General features: G+C 38.0%; 1 protein-coding gene across 1 annotated transcript; it reads left to right on the top strand.

The window, feature by feature from the left end:
* The first annotated feature begins 410 nt into the window (after positions 1-410).
* On the top strand, positions 411-17,589 carry NDC1 (NDC1 transmembrane nucleoporin). The gene is made up of 18 exons (XM_033008790.2): positions 411-561; positions 802-922; positions 2,136-2,237; positions 2,572-2,746; positions 3,238-3,376; positions 4,835-4,943; positions 5,583-5,634; positions 6,288-6,420; positions 8,609-8,701; positions 9,988-10,069; positions 10,952-11,107; positions 12,182-12,436; positions 12,560-12,678; positions 12,913-12,963; positions 14,025-14,088; positions 15,275-15,375; positions 16,319-16,479; positions 17,330-17,589. The coding sequence occupies exons 1-18, from the start codon at positions 520-522 to the stop codon at positions 17,391-17,393; spliced, it is 2,019 nt and encodes a 672-aa protein (XP_032864681.2). The 5' UTR covers positions 411-519; the 3' UTR covers positions 17,394-17,589.
* The last annotated feature ends 180 nt before the right edge of the window (positions 17,590-17,769 follow it).

Below are 17,769 nucleotides of genomic sequence, written 5' to 3'. Positions count from 1 at the left end.
CTTATTTTGATTTTGTGCACGAAATATCTCCTACTCCTCCGCAGCCGCCGATGGGGTCGGGCACGAGGTGTGAAGGTGGAGCTGAGGCGAGACAGGGGGTCCCCGAGTCACTGTTGAACCGCCCGGGGCTCTTTCAGCAGCAACCGGCGCCCTAAAAGCGGTTGGCGACGTCCCTTCCTGCTTTCCCGCGTGCTGCAGCATTCCTTCTCCACTCAGCCATCTTTTCCCACCCCCGCGGGCTGCGTAATGTTTCCTTTTGTCCCTCAGGTCTGCCCGGGTGGGGGGAAACGGCGGGGCGTCCCTCAAACCGCCATTGCCGCTGTCCCCCTTGGGCGCCAGCGCGGCGCGGGGCATGCCGGGATTTGTAGTCCTCATTTAGACGGGGTGGGGGAGGGATGACTATGATGACGTCACTTCCCTCGGGGCGGGAAAAGCGGATCTGCGCGCGGCGGAAGTGGCGCGTTTGGGGGGGCGGCCGTTGAACGGCGGAGACTTTGAACGGCGGGAGCGGGCGCCCCCATGGAGGCGGGGGCGGGGCGGCAGCAGGCGCTGCTCCGCCAGGTGAGTGAGGGGCTGAGGGGGGTCATCCCCCTCATCCCCCTCATCCCCCTCATCCCCCTCATCCCCCTCATCCCCCTCATCCCCCTCATCCCCCTCATCCCCCTCATCCCCCTCATCCCCCTCATCCCCCTCATCCCCCTCATCCCCCTCATCCCCCTCATCCCCCTCATCCCCCTCATCCCCCTCATCCCCCTCATCCCCCTCATCCCCCTCATCCCCCTCACGCTGTGCTTCCCTCAGGTGCTGGGCTGGAGGGTGGCGGCCGCCGTGGCGTGGTCCGTGCTGCTGCTGCCCGTCTGCACCGGCGCCTTCGTCGTCCTCAGCGGCTTCGACCCCTTCCACCCGGTGCGCTGGATCTCGAGTAGGTGCTGTGGGCCCCCCCTTGCCCGGGCCTGGGGAGGTTGGGGAGGCAGGGGTCGCCTGGTGAGGGGCTCTCGAATGTGCGTGACCGTGGGTGAGCGGAGCACGGGAGCGCGTGGGTGCGTGCTGCCATTTGCCTTTCAGATCCGCTTGTGATCAGGGCAGGGATTGTTTAAGTGCTTTCTTACATCAGGTGACCCAATGTCAATATTTTAAATTCGTTTACAAAATAAACCAGTTTCATCCTCGATAGTTGGCGAGGTGCCCTCTGGTGATTTTGTGTTTTCACAGTCACATGTTTGTATTTGCCGGCTTTTTTTCCCCCCTATCTGTTGTTTCGGGCTCAGTCTCAGACAATGGAAACTGACTATGGCATTGTGTTAAATTTCTACTTTGTGTATTTCTCGATGGTCTTTAGGCTTTGAAATCCAAGTTTCTGTGTTCCTTGTAACCGTAATAACCATAATCCTCCCTAGGAAAAAATAACTGTTACAAGCTTGTGTAAATATATCCTTAAGAGAAAAAAATTAGATTAAATGAATTAGTTGTCTGTTCAGAGTACTTGAGCACACTTCCCTGTTCAGCCCTGCACAGCTGCCGTTTGCATAAAGAGCTTAAGCTTCCTTTAACTTTGGTGCCTTGAATGAGAAGTGAAATTCCTGAAATAGCCACTCTGCATGGTGAGAATAACTTTCCCTCGAGTGCACACACAGAAAACTGAGAGATGTTTAGATGGAAACTTGATACCTGTGGTCATTTAGCTGCTGCAGGCAGAGAGACTTGATTTCTTTTCCCCTTCAAAAATACAAAAACCCCAAAGACCCACTCAAAAGCAATTTACTCTCTAAGTAATTTCTTACCTTTTAAATATAGTGGTATGGTTGCAGCTTTTAAGTGAAGGGAAACTTAGTTGAGCTATGGTTTAATTCCCTTTGAAAGATGTGTGTTGGTTTTTTTTTTTTTTTCCTTAAAATTCTGAGTGTTCATTTATGAGAGAACCAGTTATAAGGGCATGAAATTTAAATATGCTTTTATGCAGAAATGTTGTGAGTCTGGGCAGATCTGGTATGAGATTATAGAGTCCATTGCACATTGCTCCCCTTTATGCACTTAGTGGATTATTGCTAACTGCTTAAGTGTTCTTTTCTGTTACTTAAAGTGTCACTGTTATGTTACTGCAATCTTCTGAGCAATAATTACTTTTCAAATTTTAGATTCTTTCAATGATTTATATACTTCCTACGTCATCTTTTGTATCCTCCTTATGTCTGTGGTGATACTAGTAATAAGCATCTTCAACGTTGAATTTTATGCAGGTGAGTCATATAAATTGTTGAACTGTGATACCCAAATTAAATAGGGTGACCACCTAAAGAGATTTGTATTTATGTTCAATGTACTTAGCATTGGTAGATTTCCTTTTAAATTAATATAGACAGTACGCAAAGCTCATTTTCAAATAAATCATCCCAGATTCCTGCTCACCCAATGGTTGAGACCCACTTAGCTGAGCCATGTCATTGATTTCTTTATCATTTAGTGACTGATTCCAACTGTGAAAATTTTCTTTGGTGACAATGGGGTTTTGTTTTTTTAATGAAGGGTTTTATTGGTAAGACGTGAAAAGTCACTTTTGACTTTTATTTACAGTTGTGCCATCAATACCATGCTCTCGATTAGCACTGATAGGAAAAATTATTCACCCTCAGCAAGTTATCCATTCAGTTGTTCATGCTGTAATGGGAATGTTGGTTGCTTGGTGCGCTGCAGTTATGACAAAAGGGAAGTTCCAGTTTCTTGCTGTGCCCTGTACGCCTTCAGAAAGGTAATTATTTGTGTGTGTTAAAGATAAAATAAGCAAAGAACTTCTGTTGTAAAATGTATTTATTGATGGCTTCTTTCAAACAAAAACATAAAATTAGAGTACTATCAAAACCAAGCACTTATATGTTGATGTCTTTTATTAAAGGATAGGAAATACCCTCCTTTGCAAATGTTACAAGGCACAGAGAAATAACTGGGCCAAAAAAACTAAATTGCCAGGATTCTTAATGGGAAGTTGAATGAGGACAAATTGGTTGTCACATGAAGTCTTTGGTCTACTGGTTAATGTGACGTACTTCATAAATACTGGAACCATCCTCATGCATAAATTACAAACTAGGTGGCGGGATTTCTACTTTAGAAAAAACTTACTGAGATATTATCATATGAGCTCATCAGGAAAGTAAAATCAAACTTCTGATTTGAACTTCCTAAGTCTAGAATGACTACTTTTTTTTAAACTCAGAATTAATTTTAAGTGTTCTATTTTAGCCTAGATGATGCTGTTCCTCAGATGTGCCTAAACGAGTATCACCTCTTTTTTCTACTTTCTGGAGCTTTCATGGGATACAGTTATAGTCTTTTATATCTTATTAACAATATGAATTATTTGCCGTTTCCAATCATACAGGTAAGAGGTTTAAACATCTTTGCAGAAAGACGTGTCTAAGTAAAACAGTGATCAAAAAAGCCTGGATTGTTTATGTTTTTGAATATCACAGTGGCAGCTGTCTGTTGGCATGCCTTCACTAATTGATGAAGTGTACACTGTTAGCTTTAAATGCTGGTACTGTTCATCTTCCTCCTTCCTGCACAATTCCTTTCAAATGTACTCAGAAATCTGGGATGCTGTGACTATAAAATTTATACCCCTCTGATGGATGTTAAAAGCTGACTGGGGTGTAATATTGCAGAAAGTGAACTGCAGGAAAGAGACAGTATACACAAACTGGATATTAACTCCTGGAACTGACAACAAGGATCACCTAAAAGCTGAAAATATTTAGAGTTTTTTTTAAAAAAAAACACCAAAAAAACAAAGGCATATTATCAATTGTAACTGGGTACCAGCTCACTTAGAAGTCTAAATAGCACATTACATCTTGCTTAAAGCTCAACATCCAGAGCTTTTTTCTTGTATGTAGTGCTATGGAAACTGAAATCTCATTAATTCCTTTGGAGGGGGCTCTCACAGTTCTATGGAAATCTTTACCAGTGTGAAATGGTGAGGAGTGGCTTGTGAAACATCATCTTGAAAATATTTCTTCTGTTGCTGTATCCTCACAGCAGCCATTAACTGCATGATTCCCAGATTTACAAAGTCCAACCAGTTTGGCAAAAGGTGTCTTTAAGCAAGGTTGGTTATATTAGTGGAAAACATTTAAGTCATGACCATTCAGTTTATCGCCAAACCGAGCATAATTTTGGCGATGCTGTAGTTATAGTATTTTTTAAAATTCTATTATTTGAATATTGTTAATTCTCTGTTTTTTTTTTTTGTTTTGTTTTTTTTTTTTTTGTTTGTTTGTTTTTTTGTTTTGTTTTGTTTTTTAATGTAACTTAGTCAAGTAAATAAATCACTTTGGTTTCATTTGCATATAGTGTCAGGCAGGTTGCTTCAGTTGTTTGGAAAGACATATAATTTGTTTGTATGGAGAAAAGCATCATTGTTATACTGGTTTTGCTGCTTGGAGATTTACTGACTGCGACTCATGCTTGTCTGAATTTTCCCTATATTTTAATGGAACACACACTTCTAATCTAAATGACACCTAGTAGATTGAGTATGCAGTATTTGTTTGGTGGGGTTTTTTTTTTTGTTTATTTTGCATTAGACAGCATGAGAGCATTGGCAGAGAGCCAATTCACCCCATCTTCCATTTTCATACTGTTACAAGTAGGAAAAGGAATGAGAACTAGAGATTAATATAAAATGGCAGAGATTGGGAGAGTAAATAGTTTAAACTAGTTTTTGAATTCAGCTAGACTTCAGGTTTTCAAAATCCTTGGTTTTTTTTTTTTTTTTTGTACTTTTTCATTGATTTGTTCCAAATGCAGAATACTAAACTATTTTGTTACTTGTTTTTAGCAATACAAGTACTTACGTTTCAGAAGATCTTTGCCTCTCCTCATTAAACACAGTTGTGTGGAATCGCTATATTTTGTTAGAAACTTCTGTGTCACATACTACTTTTTTGGTAAGGGTTCTTGAAATTCTCATTTGCCTTTATTCTTAAGTGCCCTTCTTATTTGGAGGAAGTTGGGGAGACAAAGGCAGTATGGCTCCCTCACATATGAAAATGAAGTTTGGTCTTTAAAACTGGTAAAAAAATCTATGCTGATGACTGCAATGTATGTTTTAAAAAATCAAGAATTTTTTATGTTACAGTTATAATTTTCCTCCTAAATGATGTAAAAATATACTAGAATTATTTCCACTTTATTTACATTAGAGGATAAGGTAGAAATATGATGGTTCTATATCAGTTTCCATTAAGTCTTTAAAAGCATTTTGCTGCTGCCTGAGCTGAAAATCAATATTAAATTACTGTTAACCCTCTTGTTAATGAAGAAACACAAATAACTCAGTGCTGAAAAGCTAGCAATAAGAGGTAAGATCTACATGTCTCAATGTATAGTTGCTGGCCTAAAGCCTTTTTTTTTAAAAAAAAAAACGTAAACAAAAAAAAAAAGCCAAAGGCAGATTGTTACCTGGTGCATGTGTGCTACAAGACCAGTCTCTTGTCTATACATGCATTCTACTTTTGTCTTTTTTTTGGCCAGTTGTGTATGTGTGTTTCAGTGTCATGTTTCAGTGTTTCTTTTTCATCCTGTAGGTTATATCCCTAAGGTGTGGATAAGTACCACAATGGATCTTCATATAGACAGGTAGGTAGTACGTTATGCTCAAAACTTGCAGGAGAGCATTGCTGACAGCAACTTTTGCTGAAGAAGTCCAGCTTAGCAACTGGTTCTTTGTGCACAGTAGGACTCAGTTCCTGGCCTCTCCCTGAGCACGTGGGAGCATTGGGAGCACGTGGGTGCTTCTGAAATGGATCCAGAAGAACCTAACATGTCCTTGTAGGAACTATCTTTTAGATAGTCATTAAGAAATCCTCTGTAATTCTCTAAAGTATTAGAAAAACTAATCTCTCCAAATTGCATATATGTGTTTTATCTGCTTTTCTGTGTGTTTTGTTCTGTTTTTTTTTTTGGGGGGCGGGGTTAGGGGGGAAACTGAGCACATATCTGCCATTTGTTTTAAAATAGGGAAGCTGGAGTCTTAATACCTTAATTGACTAAAATTGTAATTGTTATTTATTTCATATTTATTTTCCTTAATGTCATTAATTTTTCTTAACGTCATTTCATCACAGTTACTGAAAAATTAAAGAATGGGGGTATCAAACATATTTAAGAGACTTTTTGCAAAAAAAAAAAATATTCAACTTTATTCTTGGAATTGTTACTACTGTAACAGCTTACTATAGGCATATTCCATGATAAAAGTACTTACGTTTTCTTGGTTGTTTTATCTGCAGTAAATTGCATGCTCTTGATGCTTTAGCTGGTTTATTGGATCTCTCCTTGTTTTACCATGCCTGGTTATGTGGCGTATTTCTTCTGATTACCTGGCATATTGCATGGTTACTCTTCAAAATCTATGCTACAGAGGTTAGTACATAATGACGGTTCTAAAGGTATAACATCAGTGTTTCACAGATCCTACTTTCTTTTCAAAAGCAGTTTTACTAGGAAATAGCTTATTACAATGCACTACAGATAGTATCTGATAACTGAGCAGTCAAGAGAGGTCTGGGTGCTTGTTAACTGACTTTCCCTTTCTCATTATAGTGAGATAAGCCTGTGCTGCTTAGAAAATTAATACTTTGTTGTTTCCACGTCCTCCACTTCTGTTTCAGTGTCCCCTTCTCCTTTTTGTGTTTGATGCTAAAGATGTGCAGATGCTGTTGGTGCCACCCTAACAAAGAACCACTTTGGGCTTCATGGATTCTGCACAGTGTTCTTTGTCCTCTTTAGATGTAAAGGCAGATGCGCCAGCGCAGGGCCCATATGTGTCTGGCAGAACTTACTAGCGTGGTCTCTGCGTGTCTTTCCATGCTGTAATTTTGTGTTTCAGTGTGAAACTATCTGAAGGCTTGTGACAAACAACTACAAGTTATGTGGGAAGATAATATCCAGAAACTTTATAGCTTTCAATTCAATTTTACGGTAGGAAAGAAAACAAAATGCTGTCAATTTTCTGGGAGTTAAGCTCTAGAAATCTCAAATTTAAGGAAATCATCAAAGTGCACAGTTCTCCAAAGCAGAGACATGTTAATCTAATTCACTCTGCAGTATTAAAATAGACTTCAAGCAATCCTGGGAATTAAGACACTTGTGCTTTTTCATGCAATCATAAAGTTACAAATGAATATGGCTAAAAAAAGACCATTTAAATATATAATAAATCGTATTAGAATAAAAGTTGAGACCATGATTGAAGGTGGGGGCAGAATTTTTGCCAAGAAAGAATTGGAGAAGACTTGATCTTTGATAAATCCAGATATGTCTGTGTAAGAATACAGAGGAAAAAAACTGCTCACCTATTTTTTTTATTTTTGAAAACATTACTGGACTGCAGATTAGTAGGAAAAAAAAAGGTTTAAATCCTGGCAAAACAATCTTATGGAATGAAATGGCATGCAGTGCTTGTTGGAGTGTTAGCTTTAAATAAAAAGGTCTAGCTGTTACGACTGCATGGAGAACAGGTTAACAATGAGTCAAGCATAACTGATATAATGATGTGTCAGAATCTGTAGACAGCTCCAACAACAGCTCTGAAGTGTGAACAACCTATTTTAAAGGATGACGCTGGGTGTCAGTGTCTGTAATTATTATATTGATTATGAAACTGGAAGACAAAAGAAATGTCCGGTTGTGAGGGCATAAAATGGACTTGCCCATTTGACTGTTGAACAAAAGACTTGTTTATCCAACTGATTTATTTTTTTGATGAGCTAAAAAAGCTTCCGAAACTGTTTGTAAATATTTGCATAGTCTTTCCTGACTTTTCAGTTAACAAGTTGTTAATGAAGTGACTTCATGCAGACTAACTTTACACTTTGAAAGCAGTTGCTACCTTTAAATTTAAATTTTGCAGTTGGAAACAGATAAGAATAAAGATAAGTAAAAATGAGTGCAGTAACACAGAACTGACGGGTCGTCTGTGCCCCATCTGGTCCATGTTAAATAGCATTAGAAAAGTACAATGTCTGATACAGTTTAAGCACTGCTATTCACTTTAAATGTCGTAGCTGCAAGAACAGAAACAGTAATAAAACACAAAATATTAATATAATGATGACAAAAATTAAGAATTCATCAGTTTTATCAGTGAAACAGAGCAAAAGAAGGATTAAAAAAAAAATCTTATTATTTGGTAAAAGAACCCTCAGTTATTCACCAGAGTGGTTAACACTGTTGAAGATAGACATTACAGTTCAGATTTCAGTCTTGTTTCTGAATATGGTATCACTAGTTTTTCCCAGATATGTGGTTAGAGGAATTTCTTTTAATAATGATGAATTCGTAGCTCCTAGCTGCAAATTACATGGTTATATGGAAGGTATTTGAAGATAAAGATATCTGGATGTTCTAAGATTTCTGAATTTTAAACATAAGGAGTAAAGTCTTGCTTCTGTGTTACAAATTTCAGGCTAGTTCACAGTAAATTGAAGCAATGGGGTGTGTGCTTTTGTAGTTTGTCATTCATCTGACAAGTGACAGCTTGGGTGTGGTCTTTCATAAGGTTTTCTTGTGTTTTGCTCTGTATAACACAACTTCTGATGTTTCTATTCAGACACATCATTTTCCTGTCCAGCCAACTTTTGCTGAGGAGACAGATCAGTGCCTGCCTAAAATCCTGAACAGCAATCCTCCCCTAATCATCAAGGTAATTTAATTCCCACCATCTTCCCAGCTAGGTATATGCTGAGAAGGTGTTTCCCAAAGCATGTAATCAGATCTTCTAGGTACCAGTTCTTTTAACTGAGGTTCTAGGTCTTCAGAAAGCTGCTTGAGAATGCTTAAGGATGCAGTAACACTGAGTGGTGAAAATTTGTTGAGTAGTGACATCTGCTGGTGCTCACCATGCTGTTAATTTAAGCTGAAAACAGATTCCTTTAGTTTGAGGTAAGATCTGTTTGTCTGCAACATAAATATGTTAGGATGTACTTACGCAAAAACAACAGGTTAGTGACATTCAGGTTTTTTTAACGCTTTTAACTTTGAGTCTTGTCAGAGAAGCAGGTGTTTTGTCAAGCCTTTGTACACTCTTAACACTTTGCCCCTGCTGCTTATATTTGAGTTCATAGGTATGTGTTCTTTCTTGAAATTAAAAAATTATTTTCATATTTATATTGGAAGTTGGGTTTCTTTTTTTAGACAATACTAAAAAAACTACTTCAAATCTGTGAGTAAAGCAAAGTAATTTTGGTCTGACTATGATAATCATTAATGGCATTTACTGATTATAATACTTGGTAACTGGAGACCTCATATAAGAAATATGATGTAAATAAAGATAAGAATGTCGTCCTGCGTGTGCAAAATCCACATTTACTGATTTTACAAGTCTCTGTTAAGACTGGAGATATAATAGACTACAATCCATTTGAATCCTTTTTTAGCCTTTGCTGCATTACTAAAGTATGGGTAGGGAAGAGTTGAGCATAGCACAGTTAAAGGTAGAAGAAGTCTAATTTATAATCTCAGCCATTACTAAAGTGTCTCATTTATATTCGGGTCTTGCATAGTGTGAGAAATCTGGTTCTTTTTGGTTTGTTACATTAACTATTTAATCACACTGAAAAATCAGTATCAGGTCCAGTACCATATGGCACTGTGTAGTTGAGCTCAGGCTTGCAAAAACAGTTCTTTCCTTAAACTTTTTTGCATCTGAGGCTCTGTCTGAGCTGTTAAGATAAAAAAATAGCGTTAAATCATCCTTAACTCCAAAGAAACGACGTATCAGTAAAGTTCTGTGAAGCTCTTAATAGCTCAGCAGCCCCATCCAGAGTGGTTCTAGGAGTGTTTGCAGTCCCTTGCCTTCTTTCTTTTTCTGATAATGGGGCGGTGTGAACTCATTCTTTGTTAGGGATTGCTTTTGTATGGATAACTGAATTTTTAAGGAAATACGTTGGACTTTGCATGCACTAAAACATTTTCCTTTCTTTGTAGTTTTTAGCCTTACAAGACTTGATGTTACTTTCCCAATATTCTCCTGTTCGACGACAAGAAGTCTTTAGCCTTAGTCAGCCAGGTAATTATAAAAACTATTTCATATTGATTCTTCTTTTTTTTCTTTTTTTTTTTTTTTTTACATGTTAGTCAAATGGTTTTAGAAGTTACTTAATACTGTGACGCATGCTACATAAGTTAGAAGGCCTCATAAGTAAAAGTATCCTTATGATGCCTTTTCCAAAAGGATGCTTAATTACCAATTTTCATATTGTTTCATCTACTAAACTCAGTGAATTCTGGTGCCTGTTTTCTGATTTAAATGACAATCACGAGTAAACGCAGGTCTTGAGGGTACTGAAAGCAGGGTCCTGATACCACAAGTTAAATAGTCCAAACTTGAATAATCTGACAGATGGGTATGAAAGCCTAATGTTGAGATGTGAGTGAGGTGAAATCAAGCATAAATAGTGAGTCACCACTAGAGTTGTGAAAGCAAACAATGGCTATAATTTCAATTAGTATTCAAGCCTCTTGCTATATACAAAGATATGGTAAAGAAGGTCAATTAAAACTGCTTAGAAGCCTTCAAGAACTTTTTGTTACACCTCATCAGGAATTCTAGTGTTTGTACTACTTCAAACCTGTTTACCATCACCATTCATATTACTTTGTTCATTTCAGTTGTTCAGTGATTTTAAATCTGATGGGCGAACTGCCTGTTTCCTGCTTGCTTAGCGGGTTTCACTGAAGTCTTTTTAGAGTTATTCATTGACAGGAGGATAGAATCTGTCCATGTTTTCATCTTCCTCTCAATACAATTGAACTGTCACAGTGAATATGCACTGTGTCTTTTAAGAAGTGGAGTGGTACTCTAATCTCTGAAGCATATGCTTCTCAGAGCACGTTGGCACTGTCAGAATAAATACAAGGCTGCATTTCCTTTCTGTGTGCATACTGCTAGGTGGGCACCCGCATAACTGGACTGCAATATCAAGGGAGTGCTTGAGTCTTCTGAGTGATCTGACCCAGAGGCTGATCACACAGCAGGAAGCAGCAGCAGCAAATGGGAGAGTGAAGCAGCCAGCACGAGAGCTGAAACTATCTCCACACGCTCCAGGTATGTGAGGAAACGCTCATACTAGTTTGTAAAGCATGAAAGTACCAACAGATTACGTAGGTACGTTGATCTCAATTAAGTTGTATGGGAAAAATAAGTCACAGGGTTTTCTGAAAATAAATGCAAACAAAAAAAAGGTCTCTCCCCCAATTTTATTTTAGGTATTCTTGTTGAAATCATCCCAAAATAACTAGTAAGTTTGGAAAGATCATGTTTACTCTGTTTAGTTTGCATGATGTTAAGTTCAATACAGCATTTTTTTTCCATACTTGCATGAATTAAAGTCTAATTATTACAGTTTTAGTAAGTGGTTCAACCTAGTACAGGGAGAACTTAAGTCTTGCCAAGGGATGCTTTGTAACTGGCATAGCAGCTTTTATGATTAGTTCAAGGTGGTAAAATTGGTTTTCGTTTTGTTGTTGTGGGGACTTCGAATATGTTTGTGTGATTCACTAATATCACTGTAGAATAAGAAAAGCCAGCCTGACTCTTGAGCTGTCTGCAGCCTGCAAGCTTTTCTGGTGTTTTATATGCCAGACTCAGGCAGAGCTGTGTCAGCGCAAGGGGTGCCAGGTAATTGAACCCCTTGGCAGTCAGTGCCTTGGATACAAGTGCCCTGGGAACAGCACAGGACTGTTGGTATGTCAGAGGTGAGTTTCTTCTAGTGCTGCTGTTCCTTGGATTTTGAGACTGACGGGTCTTTTCTTATATACCAAGCAGAATCAGAAATAATTGCCGTTCTTCTGTGGATAGCCTTTTTTCTAGGACTTAATCCTAAAAGCACACTTTATGTAGACACATACCAGGGCGTAGCAATGCTAGCTAGCAAAAAGAGAAAAATAAATCCACAGGGATCCTTCTCATCACTTTCTGTTCTTAAACTGATGGACTTTTAAAACAATTCATGCCCATGTGGATGTGTAGTTCTTTGCAAAACCACAGTGGAAACAATGTCCTTTAATAAAAGCTATAATAATGGAGAGATTGTTGAAATAGTGATCAAATAACAAACCCACCTCTTATTTCATATGTGCCAGCATGTTTGTCTTCATCCAGTATATTCTTTGTCATTAGGAGCTGTTGTGACAGAAGACATGTCTTTGCAGTCACAGAGGTCTAACATCATTTCCAGAGCTTCCATGTCTTCACTGGTTAAATCATCCCTAACGCCTTTAAAGACACAGTCTGGGTCTGATGTTTGCTCGCCTTTTAGTTCACCTGCTTTAAATTGCAAGATGGGAATTCTGGATGTAAACTCCCCTTGGCATGGGTCAATCCAAAGTCCTCATGTTATGAGAAGAGGACCAAAGCTGTGGACATCAGGTTCAGGTAGAGATTTTTCACAGCACTGTTTTCAGCCTTGTAATCATAAGTGTAGTAGCCATGTCAAATACCTTGAGGATTAAAGTGACAGCAACCAGTTTTTCTGCATGTATTATATTTCTCTTGTAGATCTGCAAATGAATGGTTCCTACCAAGAATCCTTCCCAATGCTTTCTGCTTCAAGGGTGGGAAGTGAGGCAGTACAGCCAAGATTTATTTACACCTGGCTTCAGAACAAGCAAGAACAGGTAGAGTAAAAGTTGCTGTACAGATTGGTTACAGTGCAGCTTAGGTTATTTTCTCTTCTGGAAGAACTTTCCATTTTTTTGAATGAATACTTCCTTGTCCAATTAGCTTACATAACAAATGTCTTTGCCCCCACCCTCCAATCCCTTTTATACTGTGAGAAGATGGTAGTGTTGAGGAGGGCTAGCTGTGCATACCTCAGATAAATACAGATGATACTTTTTGTTTCTTTTCAGATAAAAAACTTCTTGTCAAAACGAGCGCTGATAATGTATTTCTTCAGCAAGGTAATCACAATATTATGTTTTGTGACTGAGCAGCATGGACTAGAAATGCATCAGCTCTGTTATGGCCGTGTGTGTCTTTTGCGTATAGTAATGGTTCTAAAACCTTTTAATCTAAGGGTTTCCATAAGTAAAATTTCATACTTACTGTGAGTTTCATAGCAGGATTATCCCATATCTGCATTAAAAAGAATAATAATACTTGTTTAAACTCATCTGATTAAAAACTGCATTTTGCTTAAAGCATCACATACTAGTAAAACACAACTGAGAACTTAAAAGCAATTGTCTCAGTGTATTAACTGTAAGGTGATGTAGCTTCTAGTTAATTCAAAAATTCATTTAACTGCTTTTGTTAGGTCAATGTACCAAATAAATTCTTTATAGTTTTTTTTTGTGGGACAAGTGGTAGCTAAAACGTTGGGAATTTCTTCTTATGAAATACTGGTGCTAATATTACTACTACTTTTTGGGTGAATGTGAACACTTTAAACTTGCATCGTGTTTATACAGGAAAAACAATTGGGTATTTCTCTTAGCATAATTGAAGAATAACTTGGTTACGTTTTACAGAAGTATCGCCCTCTAATTTAGGTCTTTGTTTTTCAGGGATTTACGTATTTCCTGCAAGTTGAGATCATATTTTTACACACAGATCTTTTCTGTGTATCTGATAATGGTTTACGCTTGCATGTACAGCAGTGTTTTCTGATCAGTTATAGATTGGAATGGAGATTGAGGCAAGCAAGATCATGAAATAGGCATGGGGGGAATTGTATTGCCCATTTAGCTCTTGAAAACCAGCTAGCTAATATACTCTTTTTTTTTTTCCCTTTTAAGTCTCAATCATAGCTATAGGTTTGTGGGCAGCTCCTGTCCAAAAATAATTTTAGTTTCTTAAAGGATCAGATTTTTCCAGCTATCCCCTGAGCTCTGTCAGCCTTGCAGGTCTTTTCTGAGAGGAGGGACATGACCCAATCAAATGTACAATACCTTAATTGAAACCTGCAATTTTAGCGATGTTATTTATAAAGTGCCCTCAGAGTGCTTTGATTTCTTCTCAGCACCCAGAAACCTCCATCCAAGCTGTCTTCTCTGACACCCAAATGCACATCTGGGCTTTGGAAGGTAAGCAGTTCCTATTTCCAGGTGATCTACTCTGAGTCATGGAACTACAACAACTAAAAAAGATCCAGTTCTAGATTTCAGAGGCTCTGTGCTTTGTAACAGAAGAAAAATCTTTGAATCTATTTTGACAAAAACCTGACTACATTTCAGATACCAACATGACTAAAGGTCTAATTCACTTGCTAGTTTTTAGATCCCATGCAAGATCTCTTAGCTTATGTTCTATACAGGTTTGGTAGACATTCCTAAACTTGTTTCCTGCTGCTTGCCTTCCATGTGAACCCATATATCACATTTTTTCCATTAACAGGTTTATGATGTCTTTTTGCAACAGCTTTTCTGCTTAAAGGCTCTGAGTCTTTTCCTCCATTAATCATGGAAAATTGATGGAGGGGGGCACTCAGGTAGTAAATAAATAGAAAAAGGTGGTCTGCAGAGAATTAAAAGAACAATGACAGTATGAGGTTGCATTACAGGATTTTCTTGTTTGTTTCAAACTCCGGAGCAAATACCGGTATCGATAGACTCTTTTATTAGATTGGGCTGTGCAAAGTTGTTCTTTTTCCTAGGTTATATGTCTTATGGGCAGATATGTCATGCTGTGTCAGATTGGAGGTGAGGGGTTAGGATGTATAGAGTCAGGAGAAGTGAATCACACATACAGTTGGCAGAAAAGCAGAAGATAACTATTTGTGTTTTAACTAAGGGCAGAGGGCTAGGCTGTAGTTTTTAAAAAATATGACAAACAAGTAAACTGAGCAGGGATGTAAAGCTAAATCAAGGTTTCACTCAAGTAGTAGAGAGTTTTCCTCATACAAGCAGAAGAAAGTAGTGATCTGGAAAAGCTTGTTTATGGCTAGAAGAATTGTGAACTAGGTCCTGTCTCTTGGTTGATGTCAGGTACAGCTCTGATTAGAGCAGTGGAAAGAGGGAGCCAATGCTTTTTAAAAATGTATTTTATATATAATCACTTTTGCCTTATCATTAACCCCAAACTATTGTACACTTGTCAAACCAGTGACTGGTTTAGTCCTGAAGCAAGCCAAACTGAGGTAACCATGATCTGGCTGCGGTAAGTCCTGAAGAATTCCACTACACTAGTAGAATTTTCAGGCAAAACCATGATCTTTGTTAATGCTTCAGAAGTTGGGAATTCAGTAATTATAGCTACCTTCTTTTTTTAAAGGTCTGTCTCATTTGGTAGCAGCTTCCTTTACTGAAGACCAATTTGGAGTTGTCCAAACTACACTGCCAGCTATCCTGAATACTTTACTGACTCTTCAGGAGGTAAAAACTGTTAAACTTTCCTTACTGCAGAACAAGTTTAGGAGAAGAGAAACAGTTTTGTTAATTTTATATTTTGACCTTGCTGATCAGTCATAACATTCAAGTTGTTACCACTGTAACAACTCCTCTGCAGTTAATCTAAACAAAACAGTTGCCACTATGTGCATTATGGAACATCTGAATAAAAACCTTATTAGCTTTTTTAAATGTAGAAGTAGAAAGCATGTTTTTAATGGAATGTTTCATTAGAAAAAAAAAAAGTACTATATGCTCAGTTAGAGACCTTATTTCAGGGGTGCAGCAATTATAATGCTATATTTTATTCATAGTTAGGACTTTATTTGGCTGTACACAATTCTTTGGTCAACCTGGAGCACTTGGAGACATTGCAAATCTCAGGAGATAAGATCTGTGTGATGTTTCTCTGATACTAAGACATTACTCTCAAATTACTGATGTTTGTGTAGTGTGTATTTTTAAAAATCCAAATTTGTTTCCAAGGCTATGTGTGTCCTACTGACATAATCATTTTACACTGCCTTAGTAGAGATTCTTGGAAAGCATTCAGAGGTTATTAAAGTTCTTCAGTGTAAGTCATCTATTCCAAGAATGGGCACCAGGGGGGAAAAAAAAAGCCAATACCCTAATTTCTGAAAGAAACAAGTCATAATACAGGACAGAATTGTATTTTTACTGCAGCATGTGCTGTGCTTAGCATTTAAGACTCATTAACAGAGAATCTTACTTCACAGAACTTGGTTCTGTGTTGAAGTTGATGGCCAGGGAACACAAGGTCAAATTCAGCCTCCAGTACATTTTTGTGTGTCTTGGTGGAATTTCTGAACTTGGACTTTTTTGCTTTGTTTGACATAAACATGTTGCTAGTTATATTAAGAAATAATTGAACAGATGAAACAAGTTCATTTATGTTTTCCTCAATCAGGTTGTAGACAGATATTTCAAACTGCCTCATGTTTCTAGCAAGCCCCCCAGGATTTCAGGAAGTCTGGTGGACACATCCTACAAAACACTACGATTTGCACTTAGAGCATCTCTGAAAACAGCACTGTACCGGATAACTACTGTCTTCGGAGAACACTTGAAGTAAGAACTTTCTCACGATTGCTTGCATGCTAAATTTAGTTTTAATTAATGTTGTAGGACCTGTGAAGGGTCAAAAATCCCTTCAGGTCATTATTCTAACATGGTATTTTAGTATTTTTTGATTTGTGGAGCCTTAAAAAATTCTTTTGTAGATACATGGTCCCCCTTAGAAACTTGTTATTCATAAATTTCTGGGCAATTTTTCTGAGTGACTTTTCATTAACTCTTTAGAAGCAATCCATGAACACCACGTATTAAATAAATCTTAGCTGTTGAAAAGAAAGTAAATCAGCTAGAGACAATTGTCTGTTCTTTAGGCAGAGAGTCCTGAGAATCCTACAAAGAGTCCAGATAATCAGATTCCCTTGCTGCTTGGTTGTCTGATGGCTCTTTCTCTGCTGCTGTTGCAGCAGACAGACTTTCATACTTGGTCTCTGAGTATGTGGGACTTAAACTTGCTGCAGTATCTGCCCATCTCTGCCTATGGGGCTGAAATGTCACTCGATTTGGAAGTGCTTGATATCCAGGGGAGATCATTTTAAGAGACTGTTACGTAAACCATTCTCGCATGTTAAACAATTGCTGATGTGTGTTTAAAGGTAGGGAAATAGGCTAGGTTTCTCAGGACAAGGGTCTCTTAGTAGTGGAAATTGTTGAGGTTAAGAATGACAGTTTTAAGGGTTAATAAACCTTTTGTCTTGGAATGTAGGTTTCTCATACAGCCGGGTTTTCTAAAATTTAGCTTCAGTGTAATTGTTGATTTCAGTATATACTTAATTTTGGCATAAGGCTTTATTTTTGTGGTGTATTACATTTAATGTAAAATCTTATGTTCTGCATTTGTTTCTAGTGCAGTGCAAGTGTCTACAGAACATAAGAAAAGACTTCAGCAATTCTTGGAATACAAAGAATAAATAACAGATTTTGATGCAGCTATGTTTTTTTTCAACACTCTTGGTAAGAAGAAAGTGGGACTAATGAGCCTTTTTATCTTGGCTTTTTGGAAAAGCATATGGAAGTACAAGTCACAGAACAAAACTCATAGAACTGTAGAAGAGCTCTTCCAGGTTTGGATTATCTTTTGTATAATAAAGCCTTTTTTAAAATTCATCTTGCCGCCTTTTAATATCACTTACAGATGAGAAAGTGTCAGTTCTTATTATATGTAAGACTGACAGTTGAGATTGTCAGTTACTTTGTCACTTAGATCCCTCACTGTTTTTCACGATGTATTCTTTCCCATACCCTTTTCTGTTAAAGGGCTGAGTAGAGATTTACATAGATATTTAG

This window comes from Tyto alba, unplaced genomic scaffold (assembly GCF_018691265.1).
Source record: "Tyto alba isolate M040663 unplaced genomic scaffold, T.alba_DEE_v4.0 Super-Scaffold_1000006, whole genome shotgun sequence".
Lineage (NCBI taxonomy): Eukaryota > Metazoa > Chordata > Aves > Strigiformes > Tytonidae > Tyto > Tyto alba.
Note: the sequence above shows the minus strand (reverse complement) of the source record. Positions and strands in the feature narration are given on the sequence as shown.